This window comes from Salminus brasiliensis, chromosome 20 (assembly GCF_030463535.1).
Source record: "Salminus brasiliensis chromosome 20, fSalBra1.hap2, whole genome shotgun sequence".
In the NCBI taxonomy this organism is placed as follows: Eukaryota; Metazoa; Chordata; class Actinopteri; order Characiformes; family Bryconidae; genus Salminus; species Salminus brasiliensis.
This window is the reverse complement of record NC_132897.1, coordinates 15,955,639-15,980,724: the sequence shown is the minus strand read 5'-3', so window position 1 is coordinate 15,980,724 and position 25,086 is coordinate 15,955,639. Positions and strand designations below refer to the sequence as shown.

At 38.6% G+C, this 25,086-nt stretch overlaps 1 protein-coding gene across 3 annotated transcripts in view; it reads right to left on the bottom strand.

Annotated features, from left to right (window-relative positions):
• epg5 (ectopic P-granules autophagy protein 5 homolog (C. elegans)) overlaps nt 1–25,086 on the bottom strand; it is a 35,656-nt gene that overhangs the window by 5,100 nt on the left and 5,470 nt on the right. For 2 of the 3 annotated variants that reach the window (XM_072664533.1, XM_072664534.1), the window contains exons 7-41: nt 24,779–24,852; nt 24,403–24,514; nt 20,990–21,104; nt 20,751–20,901; nt 20,200–20,361; nt 19,821–19,978; nt 18,129–18,283; nt 17,706–17,846; nt 16,557–16,718; nt 16,179–16,301; nt 15,286–15,551; nt 14,917–15,057; nt 14,213–14,357; nt 13,884–14,081; nt 13,674–13,784; nt 13,369–13,491; nt 12,402–12,568; nt 11,756–11,989; nt 10,712–10,835; nt 10,069–10,216; nt 9,698–9,869; nt 9,296–9,458; nt 8,875–9,017; nt 8,420–8,576; nt 7,837–8,031; nt 6,983–7,196; nt 6,294–6,424; nt 5,931–6,138; nt 4,408–4,483; nt 4,204–4,307; nt 3,849–4,024; nt 2,138–2,323; nt 893–1,102; nt 644–788; nt 20–262 (exon numbers count right to left, since the gene is read on the bottom strand). In XM_072664533.1, coding sequence (XP_072520634.1) covers nt 20–262; nt 644–788; nt 893–1,102; nt 2,138–2,323; nt 3,849–4,024; nt 4,204–4,307; nt 4,408–4,483; nt 5,931–6,138; nt 6,294–6,424; nt 6,983–7,196; nt 7,837–8,031; nt 8,420–8,576; nt 8,875–9,017; nt 9,296–9,458; nt 9,698–9,869; nt 10,069–10,216; nt 10,712–10,835; nt 11,756–11,989; nt 12,402–12,568; nt 13,369–13,491; nt 13,674–13,784; nt 13,884–14,081; nt 14,213–14,357; nt 14,917–15,057; nt 15,286–15,551; nt 16,179–16,301; nt 16,557–16,718; nt 17,706–17,846; nt 18,129–18,283; nt 19,821–19,978; nt 20,200–20,361; nt 20,751–20,901; nt 20,990–21,104; nt 24,403–24,514; nt 24,779–24,852 — 5,533 coding nt within the window. The remainder of the gene's footprint in view (nt 1–19; nt 263–643; nt 789–892; nt 1,103–2,137; nt 2,324–3,848; nt 4,025–4,203; nt 4,308–4,407; nt 4,484–5,930; nt 6,139–6,293; nt 6,425–6,982; nt 7,197–7,836; nt 8,032–8,419; nt 8,577–8,874; nt 9,018–9,295; nt 9,459–9,697; nt 9,870–10,068; nt 10,217–10,711; nt 10,836–11,755; nt 11,990–12,401; nt 12,569–13,368; nt 13,492–13,673; nt 13,785–13,883; nt 14,082–14,212; nt 14,358–14,916; nt 15,058–15,285; nt 15,552–16,178; nt 16,302–16,556; nt 16,719–17,705; nt 17,847–18,128; nt 18,284–19,820; nt 19,979–20,199; nt 20,362–20,750; nt 20,902–20,989; nt 21,105–24,402; nt 24,515–24,778; nt 24,853–25,086) is intronic. The other variant, XM_072664535.1, reaches the window with a different exon arrangement.

Sequence of the window (25,086 nt, the reverse complement as noted above, 5' to 3'; positions counted from 1 at the left end):
CATGTTGACAGAAAATTACCATCAGTAAAGTAGGATAATATGCAGGCTTCAGTGGTGCGGGCCATATGACGTACAGAGGCCAGGCATGTACAGGCAGCCGTGAGAAGTGGCAACACCAGTGGTCCCCGGGCTCTTTTCTCCACCCAGGAGTGGAGCTTGGACCCTAGCCCCTCTGCTGTGGACACACTTGCTCCATTGAGCAGTGTCAGCATCTCAGCAAACAGGCTGCATGTGGCCATATGTCTCTGCTGCAGATCGGTTTCTGAAGGAAGAAAGGAGAAAATAACTTGACTACAGTAACAGAAAAATAAATGTGGTGCTCCACAGAAGTCAATCTTTAGACCCCCAATCTTTTCAATACATGATCATTCAATACATGTACTGGACAAAGTAACGGGTATTGTATTTTCCTTTACTGATGAAGTTCTACAGAGCCTATTTTAATGTTGTCAATACATCATTAGTTCTAATTATGATGTTTTACTCTTGAACAGCAAGAAAAAGTTTTTTAACTTTGGTAGGTGAAACTAAAATATAATGGTATGTCTAAACAAAATGCCTGGACAATGTAATGTGACAGGCTATTAACTGATGTTGCTGACGAAAAAGAGACAAAAGCAAAAGAAAAGCTGTGTTATCTTACCAGGAGGGTTGAAAAGGACAATACACTCCAAAAGTCTCTCCATCTCTGTCTCTAAGGAAGCCAGACTGATGTTACTGTTTTGATCCAGGGATGTCAAAAACTGTACCATCAGATGGAGGAAGGCTTGGCACTTTAAAGTCATGTCCTAACAGAGGAGGTGAACAGTTGAGCCAGTTTACGGATGTCCAGATAAAAACTAATTTTTATTTTCTCTATTTTATTATACATTTAAGAATGAATTATACTAACCTTGTGAAATAATCCATCTAAGGTTGCTCCAAAGCCAGCAGTCATTTTGAGGAGTTTGATAACTAGCTGTGAAGATGTGTCTCGGTTGAGAACAAGGGAAGCTGGGTAGTGTGTATTTACATAGACTATGACATTTTGGTAGGAAGAAAAGTCTACTAGATGCCAGGGCAGAGAGGTTGACTGGCCGAGCAGATTCAAAAGAGAGGACTCCTATGGAAGAAACATAGAAGGGTTTTAAAAAAAAACAAGAAGAGTTTATACTGCTTTTGTTAAAGTAACTGTCTCTACTGTCCAGGGAAGGTCTACTAGATTTTAATTTACTACTTTAGATTTTTAAATTTATTTTGGAACATTGCTGTGAGGATTTGATTGCATTCAGCAACAAAAGCATTAGTGAGGTCAGGATGTTAGATGATCGCCACCCCGCCTTGCCCCCAACTTAAAGTCTTCTTATTAGCAGCATAATAATCAGGTATAATGACTCTTAAAAAAATGAAAATGCTTTACTATACATAAATGTTATTTATTATATACAGTGGCCTGCTTAGTTAAATCACAACAGCGTTTACAACATTTAAAAAACGCTGTAATAACTGAAACCAAATACATTTCAAAAGCGCTACATTCAAGGGTAGCTCACACATGAAATACTTCTGGTTGCTAGAGGCACTTATTTGGTAAATGGCTAGTGTCACTCTGGTGAGGTGCTGATGGCTGGTGTTTCCAGATGCCGATGAGGGATGAGTGTGCAGTATTCTTATAAAATGTATACACATGAATCATAATGAAGTAAAAAATAAGGATACAAGCCTGCCTTTGACTTAAATTTTGTTTAATAAATATGCAAAGTAATGATCATTTATTCAATGATTAGTACAAATCTGTTTCCAAAGGGGCCACTTTCTAATGTCAGATGCTAAATAGGGACTCAACCCCCAATGATTATTTTTATTAGAGATTAATCTGCTGATTATTTTCTCCACTAAATCAATTGACTGATTTTCAAAACTGCTGTATATTGTTACCTACGCTGTGTATGACTGAGTACTGAAAGTATGGCACAATATCCATCACAATCTCTGATGACGTCTTCCAACAGACAGAAAGAAAAATAGGGATTTTGATTATTTTAACTTTACAGTCAAATGGTCTTAAAGTATTTTTATAACCGATGGACCTCGTCCAATAGGATTTCAGTGAAGAGTGAATAGTGGCTCAACTAAGGAATCATAATATACTACTTACAGGCTTGTTGAGAAGGTGGTCCTCTTTAGCCAGGAAGACCATCAGGTAGAGGAGGTAGACTACCATCATCTGGGCACTGGGACTGGGCTGGTGGCTCAGGGCATCACTTAACGCGCTGACCCAGTTGACTTCACACAGCACTTCACCCATAAAAAGGAAACAGCTCTTTGGACTTCCTCTCTCCACCTAAAGAACACAGACAGAAATGTATAACACAGAAAACATATAGGAGATAATGTTATCAAATAATTTACAATAGTTATACAATAGAGCTAAACGTGTTGTCTACTCATGCACATGAACAAATTGGCTTGTTCTGCTCAGAGTGTGAACAGGTCACTCTGTGTGTCGCTCCAAACTTTTTTTCTCACTACTCTCAGATTAAAATGCTTCTACCCACCAATCTGAGAAAAAGATGTCAGTAGAAAGAATTTTAAAAACTGCAATTAGGTTGTAGTGTTGTCTATATATCCACCTGCACTGGTGGGTCTCTCTCATGTTCACAGTCTTTTATTTATTTGTTTATATATTTTTGTTTATTTCTTTCTTTAATATAGAATTATTTCATTTTAATTCCATAATTATTTTAATTTAGTGCAGCAGTAACATTGTTTCTTTTTCTCATTACTGTTCATAAGTGCCAATAAATTTGTGTGTAAAATAGGCTTCTGTCAAGTTACTGAATTATTCAATGCCAACGTTTTATTTTCCCTATTAAAAAATAACTTTTCTGCTACTTTTCTTATTTTTGATAACATGACCTACCCATTTATACATTTCTTACAGTTACCTCTGATTGCATGACACCATAATGAGCTGTTGGAACTATGGAATTATTAGCAAGGGGGAAAAATATTAATTCAATAAACTAAATTTCTGACGCATAATGTTTGGCTACAAAAAAACCCTATGATGTATTTATGCAGGTTTTGACACAGGACTACTTCCTAAGTAGTTTCCAAAGAAGTATACTTACCTCAAACAGCACAGTTTGAGGTAAGTATAAAATACTACTTGGTAAGGTAAGGTCTTCCTTAAAGCTTACTGAATTACCTTAAAGAGGAATTGTATGAACAGTTATATGTATATGTAGAGTGCCCTAATCTGAAAATGGTGCATTGTAGAGAGCTGTGTTATTCATTACAGTGGTAATAGCATTTAATGCCTCTAAACAATACTCAAAATAGTTACTGAAAGAGGTGACCATAGACAACCAGCCCCATACCTAAACACTATATTTTGGAATAATTTACTCTTTTAATCACGATAATAACTATTATAGGCAAACTGATATTTGAATGTTATTCTCTATTTACCCTGGGTGTTGCCCTAAAGAGGACTGGGTCCCCCCTGAGGTTATTCCTTGTTAACATTTTTCCTTGCCACAGTTGCCTTTGCTGTGCTCATATCAGGGTTCAGATATGAGATTGCTTTGTTTTTCTGTCTGTGTCACATTGACCTTGTAGACTGTACCAGGATGGTATTTATGTTTTTCATGGAAATGAGTGATGTACTGCTAAAGGCTGTTATTAAGACCCTTTTGTTGTGCAGAACTGAAAATCATTTCTTTGCTTTTACTGTTTCAGATGCTTTAAAGTAAGTAAGCACACAAAAGAATCTATCTCAAATATGAACCAATGAATCGCTAGCTGGGTGGTGGGTGCCAACAGACTGTTCAGGTTTCTCAATGGCTTAAGAATCTGTGTCTCACATTGAAAAACTGGCTCATGAGGGCTTGATCTGGATGGAGGTCCTTCCACGGCAAATGGCTGTACTCAGTGTGATATGTATAGAGCAGGTATTCAGGCATCTTGGGAGAAGTGCATGTCTCACAGTAGTGCATTAGATGCAGCCACAGGACACCTCTTTGCCCTGGCAACAGGCGATCTGACATAAGAAAAAAAAAAAGAAAATATTAGTTAAGTGGTTTTATCTTACAGATATGGGAAGAATATTATATACTCATTTTTAAAAATGTTTTTTAACATGGTCATAATGTGCATGTCTAAAATGTAGTTTGCTCCGATTGTCCAAATCCTCCTAAGGCAAAACATTCTTCTTCCTACCTTTGAATTTGTCATGCATGGTCGCAGCCAACTGTGTATACAGGCCAACCAGACTAACTGCTAATGTGGTATCAGATTCAAGCCAGGGAGAACAGCGAGGGTTGCTGTGATAGAATAAAAAGCATATGGATGATAGTCATTATATTAGTCATCACTTCAGTTCTCACTTATGTAACAATATGACTAAGCAAAAGTAGATATTACCTTGCATCATCTGTGTCCAGGACTAGAATCCAGGGCCTGAAGAGTTTTGACATTTTTGAATGGAGGTCCTGAAGAGCTGAATTAAAAATAAAAATAATTACATGTAGAACTGGATGCTTTGGGTTATTTACAATGACATGATTGAAATTGCTGTTACTGTAAATAGTTTATTGTGTTATTTTTGTTTTGGACAATTTCAAATGAAAAAGGAAAAGAGCCCCAAGCAAAAGATTGGGCATCCAAAGATATTTGACCTCTCAGGTGTGAGGTCAAGGTCTTTTACCAAAGTTTCAGACCTTAATGAGCTTGCTAGGGCAAGCCAGGTCATGCTCCTCAAACCTTGTCCCAACAATCAGCAGCCATTGTGTTCTCTCAGCAGCTGCCTAGCAAATAATGTATGTCCACAAAGCAGAAAAAAAGCTACAAGATGGCAATGCATTTTAGTTCAATTTTTCATTTCATAACTAGGAATTAGAAAATGGCAGTTAAGGAAAAACTGTGGAGGTGAAGCTGGAAGAGCTGGAAGGAAACGTTCAGAGAGAACTGCTTGTAAACAGCAAGACTTTCAGGAGGATTTAGCTGACTCTGGAGTGGTGATGGACTGTTCTACTGTGAAGTGACAACTGCACATATATGAAAAGTTATCAAAAGAAAACTTCAACATCTATACAAACCAGAAGCATGTTGGAAAGAACTCCTGTGATTAAAACAGACCTTTCTGGCTGATATGAGGAAATGGTGCGCAATGTCCTAATAAGAACACCTCTCTATCTATACAGGCTCAGGAACATTTCGCTGGTAAAGAAAATAATGGATTCAGTTAAAAAACAGCCAATTCTGGAAGCAAACATCACATCATCTGTAAGAAAGCTAAAAATAGAATATGGCTTCTAAAACAGGATAATGAACCTAAACTTAAAAGGTTTTCCATGGCCCTCACAGCGGCCTGATGTAAATATCATTATAAATCTGAAAACAGACCTCACAGGAGCAGTGCGTGCAAAGGCAGCCCAAGAATATGACAGTACCAGAAACCTTTTGCAAAGTAGAATGAGCAGAAATGAACTGAAAGACATACCTGGCATTTAAAGGTAAAGGTGCACGTATTTGTCACTGTACTATGTAGAGCGAAATGTGTCCTCCGCATTTAACCCATCTGTGGTAGTGAACACACTAACTCACTAGTGAACTAGGGGCAGTGAGTACACACACACACCCAGAGCGGTGGGCAGCCAACTTCAGCGCCCGGGGAGCAGAGAGGGTAAAGGGCCTTGCTCAAGGGCCCAACAGTGGCAGCTTGCCAAGCCCGGGAATTGAACCCACAACCCTGTTATCGATAGCCCTTGCTTGGGCTCTTTTCCTTTAATTATTTTGAAACTGTAAAAAGTTTACTTAGTTGTTAGATATTGTGATAGATATAAAAACCCTGCTTGTTCTAACTTGCCATTATTCAAAACTGTCAGAAAAGAAAACAAAATCATTAGATATTTAAATAAAAATGCCTGAAGCCATCATTATTTTACCTTTAACCAATCTTGCACTCCCCGGTGGCTCTTTGCTGCAGTTATTAAGTTCCACATCAATGAGGTAACTGATTAAATACTCAAAGAATGTCTTGACTTCGTCAATGTATGGCTTCCATTTAGAGAGGAGGCCAAAACTGCGAAAGTCTCCTTTGGACAGACGGAGCTTGAGAAAGTAGTTTGAGAGCCACTCTATTGTTTCTTCAACCTGAAAGGTGCAGAATTTAGGCAAGACAATTAGGTCCAGAATGTGTATGTGTATTCTGACAAGGGTACATTGTAAGTTGTATACCATGGCTCCATGGTATACAGGAAACCAGGCTTCACTTGATGACTGTAATACATAGGGATGGAGTGTGTTACCTGTTGAGGGGAAAGGAAAGTGGACTGCGTGGAGGAGGATCTGGAAACTTTTTTTTTAGAATGAGAGCAGCAGCCAAGCACTCGCAAAGAAGCCCTCCAGCAATCTGCACTGAGAAGCTGCTCAGAGGAGCCTGTCAAACAAGAAGAGTTAAAGTAATCTACATTACTTGTCGTGTCAAAAACATCTCTTCATTCATGTAATAAAAGACTATATGTAATAAAACAAATATTATAGACTATAAAATAAATCAAGAAGTTAAAATCTTAAAATGCCAAAAAGGAAAATTATACAACCAAGAGTCTTTTTTGTGATGCCTCAGCAAATACAAGCTCTCTCACCCACTGTTTAATGGGGCACACCTGCCAAATTCCAAAACTTAACCATTGCATCATCTGTTGTAATAATGCCTGTTTGCCTCCTACAGTGGTACTGTAATAGCATCAGCAAGATCTACCAATTTAAAAAAATAGAAAAGCTTCTTACAATCTGTTTTTTCTGTTTTTCTCCCAGTTAGCTGGCTAATGGAGAAGCTAACTGGATAGCTCACATTACTGCTAGAAAACTGAATATCTCATCTTTGTCCATTGGCTGCTTCTAAGCCAGTGGCTACCCATGGAGTCATGATTTTTTTATGTGTAATAATTAGATTATTCATTTAATCAAATAAATAATTATTGAGACTACTTACTCTGTGTTAGGAGTCGGAGGAAGTCACTGTAGTGGTCAGGAAACTGATAAACCAGGAGCTGTGTCCAATGCTTGCAGAAGAGATTAAAGGGCATAAGGACCTCAGGCTCAGGCTCCAAGCCACAGGCTGTAAGGGCCAGGTGAATGAGCTCCACCAGGCGGCTCCGTTCAGGAAATCGAGGCTGAGCAGCAGACAGCCACTGTGCCAGATCAAACTGCACAAGAGAGGAAAGGGAAGATACGGGTGAGTACCAAGTAATACTGAGTTACGCTGCCTTCTACAAACACTATGAGCAAGTTAGCTAACGAATGTAACACAGTTCGAAAAAAATTAAATGTAAAAAAGGTATTAAACTGAAATCCGAAGGCAACAGATGAAGCAGTCGAAGATCAGCTGTACACAGAAGACAGCAAACTACTTTTTCTTCTTCTTCAGGAGAATCAACTAATTAGGACTCAACATAAGGAGCAAGGGCCGGGTGGTAATTAATGGTTGACCTCTACTACCTTCAAAAGCTAACATTATTATTTTAGCACCACCAAGTCTCTCTGCGTTCTCTAAACATTAAAAAAGAAAATGTGAGCAAATAAACCCCTTGAGTTCAACCAAGTTACACTTTCAGCTTTGTACTGTATTATTAAAGAAAGATGCCATGGAAGAACTAATTTACACAATTTCCCTTTGTTGTTCACTTGCCAATACACATGTTTAGTGTACATAACAGATATCAAACTTCTTGTCTTGGCTGATTAAGTCTGGGACCAGGAGAACAACATGTAAACTATGTCATGTTAAAAACAAAGCAGATACCTATTCTACCTTCTATCCTAGTAAAACGAACTTAAGTAACTTACTTTGGTGAGGAGCATGAAGATGACGTCTCCACTGTCTGCATGAAGCGCAGTCACCACCTCCTCGTACAGAGCAACCAGTTCAGAAGGTGAGGCATTAGGAGTGAAGTAGGGAGACAGCAGGTTGCACAGGCGGCGGTTCAGCAGGATGGTCTTTAGCATGCGTTTGCATTCTGTCTGCATGTCTCGGATGAATACCTGCAGGCAGAATTATTTACATGGTTTATATATGAGACATTTGTACATTTTTGGTAATAAAATTGCTGCCATTCACAATTGCACTGCCAGAATTTAGACAGATTTTCTAGCAATTATTGTGATAAGACAGCCAACAGCCAGTTTTAGTTTCAGGGTTATATTTTGTAATTATAATTCCTTCAAGCCATTAAGGTCACACAGTTGGTTGTGATCGTAGACAAAGAGTGACTGCAATGACATCTTAACTATTCGATCACCCTTAGTGATCTCATTCTAATTACATTATCTGTAATATTGAAGTTAGAATACTTAGAATACCCATACAAAACTTTACACATTACTCTGAAAATAAAATAATATACCATAATGAACAAGTCTCTAGATGTACCTGTCCCAAAATCTCTACACAGGAGGTGAAGAACTGTCGAGTGGGTGGGTGTCTCTGGGTGTCTTCACAAACAAAAGACACAATATGATAAAACGCTGAAATTCCCACCTTCTGGGTGGCTGGTGAAGGGTGTAACTTGTAGGCATTAACTAAGGTCCTAGGAAGGAAAAAATATACAACAGGAATGAATAATTACAGGCAGGTTTATAGATGACAGGAAGGTTAACGGACAGTGAAAAAGCAATTCATCAAAACGTACTGCCTAACATCACAGACACCAGAAGGGGAAACATAAATACATAGACACATTGATATTCATTGAGATAATTTGCTGTTTGTTCAGTTCAGTTCAGTTCCGTTTAATACAATTCCATTCAATTCAGAAAACTGCAGCCATCCTGAAGAGCAATGCACTGTTCTGAAAGAGAAGAGAAAAAGCCCAGATGGGTACTAACGTGATGAAATTCTCTGTATGCACCGCAGCCTCAGCTAAGCTTTGGGAAGGAGGTTTAATGGCATCTGCCTGTAGCTGCTTGATGTCATTCTTCAGGGAATGGATCTGATTCTGGACTGGCTCTAGTTTCTGCATGCCTGCATACTAGAGCACATAAAAAAAAACAACAAGACAGAAGATAAGGTTGGAAGAACAGATGAGAGAAATCATGGTGAGCTACTGGTGAAAATCTTGTCCCAATAATCTGACTTGAATTATTCTCCTTGTATATACTGTGACTGTGGTAGGAAAGCATGTTTTACTGCAACAAAAAGGGCAGCTGGCATTTGCAAATAATGCAAGACAATAAAATATGGAAAAAAAAAAGTCATGAGGTTTTGCTATGTTTTGACATGTGACAGCAACCATTTGCATATACCCACCTTAACAGTTATATGTGCAGGGCCTTGACATGACTGGCCTCCTTTGCCTTTGCACTCCAGCTGCATGGAGAGCTGCTCCTCACGGTTGGTGTAAAGATGAGGCAAAACCTCCAACAGCTCGCTGTCCAGTGCCACCTGCTGTGTCTCTCGCACTGCAGCCAGCCTGAGAAACAGGTAAAACCCAGATTAGGGATTTAACCTAAACTGTCTAAAAAATATTGTAAATAAGTCCATTCCAATTCTGGCAAACAATAGGTTTTACACCTACAATGACTAAGCTTACATATTATATGAACATGCAATGTAGGTATTCGTTTAATGTGCCAAATAATTTAGAGTAGTAAGTGAAGTCTTTCAAATAACTGAATAAAAAGCCAGGTTTTATTTCATTATCCATCTCACTTGGCCTGGTGCTGTAGCTTGGCGAGATCCGCCTGAATGAGAGCAGCAGATGTTTGCTCATCAGACAGGCATCCTGTGGGAATATCAGGCACTGGGGCCTTCATAGGTACCAGTAACAGCACTCCCTGGGGAGCATCATGTTTCCTCAGGTTGGTAAGGATACGCTCTCTTGCTATAGGGAACCGACAGAGAAATGTGAGAAAAGTATGATCTCCACAGTAGAACCAAGACTACTGTAAGACACAATGAGCCTGATTCTCATTTATCACATGCAAAAAGATCTAATATGGGATATTTCAAGCATTTGTCCAAAAAGTTATATAAATAAAACCATTAAATAAAACTAAGATACAAAATAGAGGTGTACAAACCAGCATGTGGATTGATAAAGTCAGTGAAGATGGAGTTGGTGCTGCTCTGGGAGAATGAAGGCTCACTTTTGACCTTTCCCCACAGACCAAGAACTTCATTAAGCTCATACTGCACTCGCTCAATGTCCACATACTCCATCCACAGCTCCTAAAGCATATTATAAGATGCACATCAATATGGTTAATGAAGTTCCATGAAATCAACTCTTGTAGGATACTCTCAGCTTCTAGTTCCAGTTCAAGTTTCAGTTGCTCAAGTGGTTTTGTTTCATCCATATTCAAATACACAGAAAAGTGAAATATCCAGGACCATGGTGCAACATAAAACTATACACACGGCTATATGAAGTGCAAATGGGCAAACAATCTCAGCTGACGGATATTTGACAAAAGTTACAAATTGTTAAGTGGAATATTGTAGATTGCCATTAATGTAGTAGTTCCCAAGCCTGGGAGTAGAGTATCCCTACTCTGGGTTTGGTATTTTTGAACATTATTCAATAATGCACAAAATACAATGAACAATGTATTTTGTGCATTATTGAACAGCTGAATGGGCCAGTTAGCATCATGTATAGGAAATGCTACGACTGAAGCAAGTATTGTTTCGATTACAGACAGAAATCCTCTGGAGGAATCTTACCTGCTGGCCCTGCATGATTTTGGCCAGCCGATGGGCATCATACTGCTTTGGTAATGAGGGCAAGTAGACTTCCTGTTTCTGTAGGTTCTCATCATCCATCCACATTGCAAAGGCACTGAAAAGTCTAGCAAAAACAGTGCACAGTGCAGTAAATCAGTGGCACACTATAACCCTGCTAGTAACGCAGCAAATAGTTCAAACACCACAGCATATTATTAAGTATAAGAAATAATGCAATTCATTTCTCATTAGCAGATAATCTGGCTTCTTTTAAATATTTTTCAAATGATCTGTCACTATGATAAGATAATTCTACATTACCTGTCAAAGCATAGGCTGAACAACCTTAATTACAAAGCTAGGAACATGTACAGTCAAGCCAGAAAGTCTGAACCCCATTTACCTTCTCATTGTTTTATTATGTTACAGATTAATTCTACAATAGATTGTCATTGTGGGCTATTTTGTGACAAATTAAATTCAAAGTGAAAATAAAATGTAAAATATGTGTGCACAACATTTGTAAGCAGAGGTTTTTTTTTTGTTATGAGGTCATTTTGTTTCCACTGATACTGCTTGAGATATTTCTACAACTTAACTGTGGTTAATTCAATTGATTGGACATGATTGGGGATTGCCAATACCTGCTTATATAAAGTCCCACAGTTGACAGTGCATGTGAAAGCAAACGACTAGTCTAGAAAGAGGCAAAGATGAATGCAGCTAAGTATAGATTCTTAAAGAAAACCTGCTCCAGATCGCGCTGGGCCTCAAACTGAAGGTTTACCTTCAAACATGACAATGACCAAAGCACACAGCCAAGAGAACAAAGGAGTGGCTTCAGAGAAAGTTTGTGAATGTCACTGAGCAGCAAACTCAAATGATTTAAGAATAAGTGTGTAATGTAACAAAATGTGAAGAAAGTGAAAGGGGTGTGAAGACCTTCTGGTTTGACTGTTTCTACCTAAAGAGAAGTGAAGATTAAATTCTAGACTTTCCAACTTTCTGTCATATGGTTGCATTGTGTTCAACATATTGACATACCTAACTACTTCGACGTGCAGCTCAGGAGAGGTCAAGTATTGGGTTATAGGGGTTGCAGGGGTATTTTCCCCCTCACTGGCTACGTCACTTGATGGGCTTGGCACTTTAAGGGCCTTACCAGCTGCGTGGTGAAAGTCACAAACCTCCACTAGCCGCTGCCTGAGATCTTTGAGCAGGGTAATATGGGCGGCACTGTGGAAGTAGCGCTTCCCAATGCAACCTTTAGCTTCCAGCCTAAATGCATTGAGAAGATTTGTAGTGAACATGCAGTGACACTTCAGAGACATTGAATCATACTCCTTAACTCAATCTGCCAAGATAGGTCTATACTTTCACTGGAGTTTCTTATGTAGTTTAGATATAATAAAAGCTTACAGCCGAAATACAGCTGGTTTTCACTCAATTAAAAACTAGCAGTTGTTATTTACATGATGTGAAAAGTAAAAACTTTTAATGAAAGTAAATAATGAATAATATTTGACCCCAAGTCATTTAAGATTATTTCTATTGGTCATCATGAAATTTTGTACCACTGTAAATATGAACTGCCAGACTCAAATTAGGTTAAAAAGTGAAAAATAAAATACATTTTGCATCAAGGAATGACATACTTTGGATTTGTCGCAACAGCCATATTGAAACCTACCCAAACTCAGGCCCAGGCTGGCGGAGGTAGAGCTGCAGGAACTTTTGCCAGATGAGAGGCAACAGTGGGTGATCTGCTGGTGTGGCCAGGGCCTGCTGAGCCCATCGATACACCATCAGCCTCTGCAGGGAGGGTACCACATGCAGCTTCAAGCGCACCTGAGCCTTCTGATGAAGAAAATACAAAAAAAAACAAAAATAAAAACAAACAAACAAACAAAAAAAAAACACAAGCTTTTTTTTATCTTCTTTGGTATACAAAACAGGTTTTGTGATGATGAGTGTTGATATCACACCAAATTGTAGTTTCAAATAGCAGTAGCAGAGTCACAAATATCACAAATAGTTAGCTTTGTGATGCTATTTTACTGTGAACAAATATGGTTAGTCTTTAATGTACAATTTAAAGAAAAAGATATATATTTAGCCTTCAGAAAGTCTAGGCATTTCCACACTTTGAGGGGCATTACAAGATAAGGCAAATAACATAAATGATGCATGAACAATTTATCAGCCTCGACCATAATGATAGATTTTACATGGCTGGAAGTCCCATACAACCATCAAACCAGCAGACCAATGATAGAAAATGATGATTTTAACTGTTGTTTAATTATCCTATAAATACTTTGAACAATTCATCATTTTTGTTATTTATAACTGTATGTGTTTAAAGTACGAAGAGACAGACTGAGCTGAAATAAACAAACATTACTCAAAACTGCCCTCTTACCTCTAAAAACTACTCCTGACAGTCTTTTGTTTTCATAAGACACATACGTTTACATTATACTGATTCCTAGATAAAGTAAGTAATTACATGGTCAGAAGATTGTGACAATTAATGATCCAGTTTCAGTCTTTAAAATACAAATACTAATTAATTAATATTTTAATTTCTAATCTGAGTTTTTGGCTAATGCATAGCTAGAAAAGGGAGAAAGACAAAACACAGTAAATCTAAATACCTTTAGAGCCTGGTCTGGGGTGAGGGCTGGGTTAGAGAGGAGCTCATGCTCCACACAGCGCCGCAATTGAGAATCCTCCTCAAAGATAGACTCCATGTTTAAAACTAACCAAGCAAACCACACCTGAAAATAAACAGTGACAAGAGTTTAGAACAGTGGTATGAATTTATTAAAATACCTTAAAACCTCACTATATGACATTTCTTTGTTATCTGTTTAATACAGACAGTAGTCCATCACTGCAAAGCTTGAAGAAAAGCACTGGAAAAAAGAAATGTTTCAACACACTTCCCAGTCCAACACACCTCACTAGTTAGAGCATGGCCTTCAATGAAGGAAGGGGTGATGTTTCCTGCTACAATCCATCCCATGAAAGAGGACAACAGGCCTCTGTCTCCATGGTAACCAAGTGCATTCTGTAGTGAAAATTAAGTAAAAAATTAAGCATTTGGGGTGTGTGTGTGTTGTTTTTAAAATGTTTGATGCCTTCCGTGCTGTGCTGTAGTATGTGTCACCTTATGCTGTTGGTAGAAGAGTTTATGAAGACACTCTTCCTGCTGGTGGAGAAAAGCAGCTCGGCATAGATGGTCCAGAAGGTACAGAACAGTTCGGTCTCTGTACCAAAGGTTCTGCTCAGTTAAAACGTGCAGCCAGAACTCCAGAACGGCTACTGCTCCAACACGGCCAATCCGGGAGCTCTCTAGAATGTGGACCTGGAGCAGGGACAAAGAGAGACTTCTTTCACAGGACCATCTGAAACCATCTGACTTACCTACTCCATTTGAAAAATATTTAGCTCTTTGATGAATGAGGAAAAAAAGCTAGAAAGAATATGAAGTCTTACCTGGATCACACTGTTCAAGAGTTTGATGTTCTCACAGCTAGAGGGCCCTATGAGATGTTGGGCCACCTTGTGTGTGACCTGTTGGGTCACACCCTGTGGTGCTCCACTGTCCAGCTGTAAAAAAAGCTGGATACAGTTCAGGAACCTAAAAGGTATGAACACAATAAGAATGGATATGAAGGCATTTGTAATGTACCTCTGTAAGCAAGCATTAAAATAAAACTATCAGATATAACAGCACTTAAACTTGTGAAAACGTCAGATCACATACTAGAGCATGCTGTTTCACAATTCTGAAACAGATATGATGCTGTTTCACCATCACTGCTGTCTTAAAAGTCCAACAAAATAAAAATAAAAAATTGTACCATGTCATTGTGCATTCATTTAAGCTATTATCACGCTGTACTTGTAAGCTCTCTTACTGAATGGTCTGGTGTCACCCCATCTGTACTGTCTACCACTTCTTACATTTTACTTATTTGGCAGAAGGCTTAGAGATGATAGAATGCACAGGAATGCAGACAGACTTTTGGCAAAAACAGAACTGAATGTTTGATATGAAGATTGTGATGCAGGATGTAAATGTGAGGTAAATGTACAAGCACAGCCTGGCCTATGGCAACTACAAACAGCATCCATGTCAAAAAATAAAACAAAAACGTTGGTATTTGAAATATATTTGATGATGAATAGTGCTTAACTGTTCATTCTTGAGCAGATAGAACTGGCAGTGGTAGGCCAGTGGCAGAATGTTTTCCAGCACGTGGACCACAGCTTTGAGGTGGCGAGATTGAACCAAGATCTTCAGCAGAGGAATGCCTTCACTGCAGAACCTCTCCAAACTACATTAAGAGAAAAAAGTAACCGTTATCCCGCCAGAAATCATGAAGATTGACTCAATGCAGTTTGAGGCAAGTGTGTGAAGATTTACGGTGGCAAATTCCCATTGCATGTTAGCTAGATTAGCTTTGCAGCTTCAGTGCAAAACTGAAGAAACTTTGGATACCGTGCATCGGTTTTAAACTCTTTGTAACAAAGCAAAAACTTTAATTTGCTGTTGATTTCTGAACCTGTGTCCGATGGTGGTCATGTCAAGGGCCAGGAAGCAGCCAATGGGGATGCCAGTTTTAACAGCTTTGAGCACCGGGTGCATGGTAGGAGTGTCTGTGACCTCAGGTACAGCGGGACCAGAGGAGGAAGGCAGCGGGCACCATGAGTCCTGTGGATTCCTCTCATTGGTGTGGAGCTTGAGACGCAGCGCTAGGTCCCAGGCCCATTGGTTAAAGGACATCTCTGGAGTCTGCCCCAGTCGCATTATGTTGGCCAGATAAGATACCTAAGAAAGGGAGGGGGGGGGTGAGAGTGAGAAAAAGAGGTATTTTGGATTTTGTACATTTCAAATCAAATTTTACTCTTGCCTTAAATTTAATTGATATATCCATTCTGATTGTCTTGCCAGATAAACTGCTGCACATTTAGGCAATTCTACCACAGACTATCACTTTACTATAATCACAATTGGTCGAAAGAACAGGTTTGGTCAACAGGTTTGTAAACAGGATGGTCCTGGACAAGGCAGTGTAAAACCAGCATAAACATCCATTTCAGAGGTTTCCTTTTTTTTAATGGACAACCCCCTTAGGCATTATACAGTTTCCTGGAGTCCACAGCTCTTGTTTATATTTGCAATTGTGTGTGTGTGTGTGTGTGGTTAAAAAGATGCATCTTATGTCTATGTGACAGATACATGTGACAGCAAGCAACTAAGGGAGGACACAGACTTAGCAAGTGAAAAACAATGTTATTCAAATGGTTGTCAGCTGCGTTGGTCACAATATTAATAAATAATGTTTTATTCAAATATACATATTGGATAACTACAAATATATGTATGAACATATGAGACTTTTTATAATAAAACTCTCCTTGTGATGTCTAATACTACTAATAATATCAACAGAACCTGTTTGATGCCTTCTGAGATGATGCCAGCGTAGGGCTTATCTGTGAGGTACTTCTGATAGGCCTCTACCACCAACAATGCCACTTCACTGTGCAATGCAGCTGGCAGGACAAGACAACCACTCTAAAGAAAAAACACAGAATAAAGATTATTAGCGTATGTAGTCATAGTTATGAAGTCATATAATCAGCTAGTCATAAGATCAACACAGTATCTTCTGTCACCAGGAGTTCCTCTTTCAAGGTCTTGCATAACATCAAAAACAAAGCCTGTTTCCATCACAGAGAGGTTGATATTTTTTCCATGGTTTCTTTTTTGAGTTGCAATGGAGCTAGAATAAGCACTCTTTGTTCAATTAACTGTAACATTCCCACTCACCGATAGAAATCCCCAGTTGAGGCCTTCCAGGATAATGCAGGCCAGCTTGTTCTCTACTGTAGACAAGTCGTAATCCAGCAGCCAGCTTCGAATAACTCCAACCTCCTCTGCGCTAGGGCTCCAAAAATGCAGGGGCAGCTCCTTAAACAGGTACAATGACACCTGGGATGACACAAACAATATAAACGTTAAAGCAAATTTGAATGTTGCAGAAAGTGTTTCAGACACATTCTGATTCTTTTATGCAGCATTGCCCAAGATTTAGAGACCCCACAGCTGGAAATATAATGCAACAGCAAAGCAACTCTGTAACAGCAAAAGCACATTTTTGTAATGTTTGCTGTGCTGCACATCCTTGAGCGGATTAATAGGGAAAGCGGGTTGATGCCAATATTGAAAAGTGAAAACTGACAGGGGAAGTGAAAAACACTTTATCTACAATGGCATCTGTCAAGGGGAAGGATATATTAGGCCGAAAGTGAACAGTCAGTTTTAGGAAGATGCAGGAAAAACATGCAGGCAGAAAAATCTGGGACCAAATTATGATGGCTATCCAAAAAACATCAGGCAGGTCTTGTGGGAGGGTTTCTGGTACACAGTGGTCAGTAAATACAAATGTGAATTGTAGTCAGGGTCATAGGCACCTAATGCCCATTGATGTGATCCATAGAGGCCACACCTCACAATTACAAGACTTAAAGGATCTGTTGCTAACATCCTGGTGCCAGATATTACAAAGTGCCTTCAGAGGTCTTGTGGAGTCCATGCTTCAAATGGTCAGATCTATTGTGGTGGCACAAGGAGGACCTACTCAATACTGATCAGTGTGACAGTCACAATGCAGTGTGTAATGTAGAAAAAGTTGAATTTGCTTCATAAGCAAACATTGTTTATGCACAATTGCACTTTAGCAATGTCTTCTAACAATGACTATTACGGACCTTTAAAACACTGTTTAATGTTTATAAAAAAATATTGCACAATGCAGATTTCATGTTTAAAGGAGTTTACCGTAGCCCACATTATAGCCGTTCTTAGTATTTACTAAGCGTTTTCCCTGTATTACAGTCAGTGAAGCAGAGCATTACAAAGGTCCTGAAGCTGTTAAATAGTGCACAATGTTGCTTTAAGGGGTTAAAAATGACCCACCATGCCAACTTTCTCAATGGTCTCTCTCAGTCTCTCCAACAGCACAGAGATGATGTGTGGGTGGGCTGCTGCTATTGCAGCCAGTAACTCTCTCCCCACTTTGGAGAAGATCTCTCGTGTGGCCATGCAGACATAGGACACCTGAGAAGTACAATAACACTGAATTAGTCTTGGTGAGCTTCATATAAGATACACATAACACACTAGCTACCATCTTGTGCCATGTTTAATAACAGAAAAAGATGAAAGAGTAAATAATATTTACAATTTGGACTATGGGCAAAATTTCTTCACATTGCAAAAATGGTTAATGTTAATCGGAAAGGATAAAAGAGGATAAAAAAGACATTGCAGAAAGAATGCAGACATTGCTGTTTGGTATATGTCAGGCTGAATGTCAGGTTGAATAGCTCACTAAATCACCTCGTAAATCTCCAGCACAATGGTCCTGACAAACTCCGGGTCTGCATCGGTGCGTTTGGGCTGTGCCATGTGAGCAAATGTTGTCAGCAGGCAAATTCCATCTGAACTGTTTATCTCGGACAACCAATCCTTAAACCTTTCTTGGTGACTTGGTTCTAGACAGAGGCAGACACATTACACACAAGTATAGCAAAAGTTACTAGTTTCATTTTTGAACATACTTTCATTTCAATATTGCATTACCATATTGCATAGCACAAAACATACACACTTACATTTAGAGTTTAGTAAAAGTAGAATTAAATTATCACTGACCCTAGATAGTCAGTCTGCTAAGAAAAGTCTGATATCTGAAGGTTGCTTCTTTAATTTTGAATAGGAGATGCTAGACCAATGTTGCTCTACACTGGACTACTCTTATTTCTGTAAATACACATGCAAAAATTGCAAATGTGGTTTAAAAGACGGTACAACAAAAGTAAACTTCTGAATGGTTTCTCCTAATGGGGAGCTGAATGGTAGAAAACACTGCCAACGCATCATTTAAACATTATTTGTTTTACTTCTTGCACAAATGGGCTTTTGCACTGGTTGACGGTGCCAGTGTGTGTGCTCGTGCACTTTGAGCTTGACTGGATAAAAAACATTTCAAATTACTCTGCCACACACTCAAGCACATTTGTTTGTGTAGGAAATAGCATAAATACAATAGATCACAAGCCAGAACTTGGCACTTAAGTCAAGCAACCGCTGCTCCTATGTTTACAGTAAATGTGTTTCCAGTAAATAGTGCAATCAAGTTTAACTAATAATATAGGAACTGTTATTAAGGATTTATTATGTGAGTCGTGCGAGTTGAGCGGAGTGTAACGGCAGGTATAACACCTGATTTGGCAAAGTATTACAAACCAAATATATTTTGGTTCATTCTAAACAGAAATCATTTCTGTTTTGCTCAAGGGTTCTGCGCTGTTCTCCTTTGTGTTGATAATAGGTTCAAATAAAATTAAAGGCTGTGTTGGATGCAATCAGCAGTTAATCGTGTTGCTAACGTTAGTCAAAGGCGGCTAGTTTTTAGACGCTTCATATACAGCATTAAAACGTTTTAGCGCAGTGTTCTGGCTAGCGTGTTAATACAACCCAGTTTTGGCACCAGTGTCCATTAAAAGCAGCCTGTCACTAACCACATGTGTGTCCTCATTGAACAAAACTGTAAACTCTACAGCTACTCGAACTGCAGTATGCAGTATGCAGTTCGGGATTTGAATTAGTGGAAAAAGCACCATTAAGCATCTTTTTCCATAACCCTGTAAACACCAAGTCATTGGCTATGTGCCTTCACAAAATCTTAAACCTGATCCAGGCTAAAGTGAACAATGAACTGCACTGTTACATTTAAGCAGCAGGTGTAAGATCAGTCATGTGTGCACCTCCACTGATTCTATAAGCAACATGTAGGTAATTTAGTTCATTAAAAATATATGTTATAAACTGTACAATGTTTTATATACTGTATTTCTTGGGCTAGATCATAAGTTTCAAGTTATTATTTTTTTTAATTATAAAACAGTCTATTGGGTTATTTTCACTCAACAATTTTATTGGATAAAGTTATGATAAGTTGTGGTCTAAAGGTATGACAAAAGAAGATTTTATCCTGTAAGATATTCCCAGGCAGTAGTGCAGTCTTACCTCGAAGACCCTGAATGCAATTCTCCACACTCAAACTGCAGCCAAGTCTGTCTAGACCTTCTGTCTCAGCACACTGCATGATATAGAAGATCTTCCAGAGCATTGCACTGGACAGAGTTCCATAAGGCATCTCTGACATGAAAAGCCAGATGCCCAGCCTGGACAAAGTGATAAAAGAGAAACAGGATGATTACTATCTGACCCGGATTACTACCGGAGTTGGTGAGTTGAATCAATAGCTCCAATGCAGCTCAATTTCATAAACAAACAACTTTATAGAACATTTACATGTAAAAGTTGAATTAGGAAAAAAGTTTCTAATGTACATTAATGATACAACACATGCAAAAGCCACAAAAAGGGGAAAAAAAAACATTACCTTTTGGCCTTGAGGACATGCAAGACGGCACGGAGGAAGAGATGGTCGAACTCCACCTGCAGTTTCTCCATGGAGAAGGACTGTTCCTGCATGGTGGTCCTACTCACCCCAGTCAGACTGATGTACTGTGCCCAGTGGTCACTCACGTAACACAGAGTCATCCTGCTCCATAGAAGAAAGTTCATGTAAATTCTGTCAAAGGGCAACAAAATATCTAATACTGTTCAAGATCTAAAAATTAAAGGGCCAGTATGTAGGCCGTCACATATCTGTCTCATTATCTCACTACTTTACATATTAATCTACATGAATTATATTGCTTTAATATGATTTGACACGGATATAACTATAAATAATCATTCTTAAGATTACTGAAAACATTTAACTGAACAAGAGTTCAGTTAAAGATGCTAAAATTAATAAAATATCTGGAGTATGTGACTTAAAAATATTTCCCCTCCTACAGTTTACACGTGATCGCCCTTTATCCAGATTATTAGAAGGGCCTAGAGTCCAATAACACAGAATATTATTTTTTGGTCTCAGCTGACCTGATCATGTGGCCAATCCTCTTGACAAACTGTCTGTAGCGTGCCCGGTTGTAAGTTTGCAGTCCAACAGCCAGCAGTTCAACCAGTGAAGAGGCAAAAGCAAATATCTTCATCATCTTCTGACTGGTGGTGGCCTGAGGCTGGTAGTTGCCTAAAGATACAAAATTAAAGCATGTAAATAAGATATACACAAGAGATAAATAAGACTTCTAATGCAAAAAAATATCCAAGGGTCACACCTTTCGAACACATTCCCAGCAAGTGTTTAAAGAGTTCATCAAAAGGAAACTGAGAGAGCAGAGCAATGAGGTCATCTTCCGATAGCAGCAGCCAGCTTGTCTCTGGATCTTCATCCTGAATTAAGGAAAAAAAAAGGTATTTTGTTATATCCTTTTTATTGCATTTTAATCCAATACTGCTGTACATAAAAGAGATTCCGCCTCCAGTTCCACAGAGAACATATCTACAGTGGGGAAAAAAAAGTATTTAGTCAGTCACCAATTGTGCAAGTTCTCCCACTTAAAAAAATGAGAGAGGCCTGTAATTGACATCATAGGTAGACCTCAACTATGAGAGACAAAATGAGAAAAAACTAATTCAGAAAATCACATTGTCTGATTTTTTAAGAATGTATTTGCAAATAATGGTGGAAAATAAGTATTTGGTCACCTGCAAACAAGCAAGATTTCTGGCTGCCACAGACCTGTAACTTCTTCTTTAAGAGGCTTCTCTGTCCTCCACTCATTACCTGTATTAATGGCACCTGTTTGAACTCGTTAACAGTATAAAAGACACCTCCCCACAACCTCAAACAGTCACATTCCAAACTCCACTATGGTGAAGACCAAAGAGCTGTAAAAGGACACCAGAAACAAAATTTTAGACCTGCACCAGGCTGGGAAGATCAGAAAATGAGAGACCTACAAGACCATCTGAAGTTTGCTAGAGAGCATTTGGATGTTCCGTAAGAGTATTGGAAGAATGTCTTATGGTCAGTAGAACTGTTTGGTACAAACACAACTCGTTGTGTTTGGAGGAGAGTGAATGCTGAGTTGCATCCAAAGAACACCATACCAACTGTGAAGCATGGGGGTGGCAACATCATGCTTTGGGGCTGTTTCTCTGCGAAGGGACTAGGACGACTGGTCCATGTACATGAAAGAATGAATGGGGCCATGTATTGTGAGATTTTGAGTGCAAACCTCCTTCCATCAGCAAGGGCATTGAAGATGAAACATGGCTGGGTCTTTCAGCATGACAATGATCCCAAGCACACTGCCAGGGCAACAAAGGAGTGGCTTCGTAAGAAGCATTTCAAAGTCCTGGAGTGGCCTAGCCAGTCTCCAGATCTCAACCCCATAGAAAACCTTTGGAGGGAGTTGAAAGTCTGTGTTGCCCGCCGACAGCCCCAAAACGTCACTGCTCTAGAGGAGATCTGCATGGAGAAATGGGCCAACATACCAGCAACGGTGTGTGCCAACCTTGTGAAGACCTACAGAAAACGTTAGACCTCTGTCATTGCCAACAAAGGATATATAACAGTATTAAAGTAAAGTATTGAGATGAACTTTTGTTATTGACCAAATACTTATTTTTCACCATTATTTGCAAATAAATTCTTTAAAAATCAGACAATGTGATTTTCTGAATTGTTTTTCTCATTTTGTCTCTCATAGTTGAGGTCTACCTATGATGTCAATTACAGGCCTCTCATCTTTTTAAGTGGGAGAACTTGCACAATTGGTGACTGACTAAATACTTTTTTTCTCCCACTGTATAATCTTTTTTCATTTTACACAAAAAAGCAACATTCATTTTTGATTGCTATATACATGGGACAGAACATGCTAATTTGCTCACTGTGCATAAATAATAATAATAATGTTTTGTTTGTACCGAGAGGAGTTTTGGTTGTTGAATGTGCCTTTGAGGTACAGTTGCATTTACACTGCTATAATGTGGCTATAATGGGTCAGTTTTAAATGCGTTCTGCACGCATTTACACTAGCATTGTTATGTAGCTTGATTTTATGCAGACATAATCCTGATACTCAAGACGAATTAAGTGATCAGGTGTACACTGGGTCATTCACACTACACCACCTACTGTCTGAGTCAAAGAAAGAGAATCCCAAATTCTTATGATGTTTTAAACTCTGTATGGTTTAGAAGAAGTTATATTGTTAGAAAAGCAGGGATTCTACGGTCCATTTGTAGTTTATAACCCTGCTCTGGGTTCCGGAGAACATAGAGATAATGAATGGTCAGTGTATGATCCTTATGTTTTGAACCAGAGTGACCATATAAAGGGTAACACAAATCTGGACGTACTACACACGACTTATACACAGTTGAGACTTATATACCCATTGCAAAATATATTTCTTAGCAAAATGAACAACCTTTCAGCAGTTTGCAATAAACCAATCAAACAAGAACCTTTTAAATAGTATATATTTTAAGTAATATGACAAGTGCTTTCAATAAATTCAACACAAAATGCCACCAATGACTACTGCAGTCTACTATTCAAGCACCTTAACAGAATCCTCTAGCTGCATCAGGTGTGCTTAAGATAGAACACATCAGCAGAAAAGGTTTAGAGAAGAGATCACTGCCCTACACAAACAATGAAAAGGATGCAAAAGAGATAGCAAAGGCACAAGTTCCCAAGTTAAATGAACACTGGCTACACTACCTGGACGTAGAATAAATAAAAAGCAATCACTGGCTGCCACCAGATTTCAGAGGAGGCAGGTGTTCGAAAACCCGTAACTACAAACATCTTGCCGCAATATTCGATGGCAGCAGTGCCACTGAGGTTTCAGTTTGCACTGTAAGGCGCATATTAAGAACGTCTCCATGCCTGTACATCTCTACTAATCCAATAGCACAAGAACAGTCAGTTCCAATCTGCTTAATAAAATAAAAATAAAAATAAAATAATATAATAATATAAATATGCCACACGTTTTGGTATTCTGTTCTGTGGAGCGATGAAACAAATCTAGAAACTTCTGGGCCCATGGATCAGCAGTATGTCTGGAGGTGGAAAAAAACTAAATAAAAACATACACTGAAAAGAACGCCCTGCCTACAGTGAAGCACAGAGATGGCTCTGTGATGCTCTGGGGCTGATTTAGTTTTGGAAACCTGTAGCATGTGGAGGAAAAGATGGATTCAATCCAGTATCAGAAAATCCTAGGAGAAAATGTCATGCCTTCTGTGAGGAAGCTGAAGCTTGGGTATCATTGGACTTTCCAACAGGTCCACCAAAGCTTAGTTTCAGAAGAAGGTATGAAAGTCCTGGAATAGTCGCCTGACTTGAACCCCAAGGAAAATCTTCGGTGAATAATTCGGAGACTGCAGTAATTATTAAGAGTGGAATTTTGTGTTGAATTTGGTGACATTATTCATTATATAAGTTATGTAGAGCTATTTAATTTGTTTGATTGGTTTATTGCAAACAACGGAAAGTTTGTCCATTTTGCTAATAAACCTAATTTGCAATATTTTTTACTATTTTCTAGTGAGATGATCTGCATGATATTTTTTATTGAATAACCTTAAACCTTTAAGAATTCTTCATCAACAGGGTAAACAATGATTAAATTATACATTATCAGAGAATGTTACAAAGCCAGCTACTGACCTCTTCTCCACCCTCATCTACCAGGGTCCAGTTGGCAGATGCAGGTCCTGAATAGCTGTTGTTGCTTTTCACATCACTAGGCTTCATGTGGCAAAGAAAGTCTGCTCTGTCCCTGAATTCAAAAAAATATTGGTGTGATATGCATCATCAGACAATATTCAACAGTATAAACTGTATTAACTGGATGAACACGACAGAATAGAAAAAAAACAACATAATTTGTTTAAACACATCTATATATTCTGAATACAAATTCTACAAAACAACCAAAATGAAATATATTTCACTTCAAATTTAAGTCTATTTGGGATAAAATGTAAAAGACACACTGATAGAGAAAGCAAAATTGTTGCATTATGAAGGCAGTGGTCCTCACCTCACTGGAGACATGAGAATAGCTAGCGCCTGTATGAAATGATTAACTCCAGAAGGGTTATCCAGCACCTTAATCTAAGAAGAGAAACAGACAGTTAAAACAATAGTAGAATACATATTCTATAAGGGATGTATCCTTTAACTGTATTAGAAAATCTTATTGTTGAAAACTTCTGCAAACTATTTAACTAATTATTTTAGTTAAGCATTTGATGACAGTACCAAGACATTAGCTTCAGTTTCAGAGCCAAACTAAAGAAACCAATTGGCTGATCTTAAGTGCTTTTTGAACTATCAATTGATAGGAAA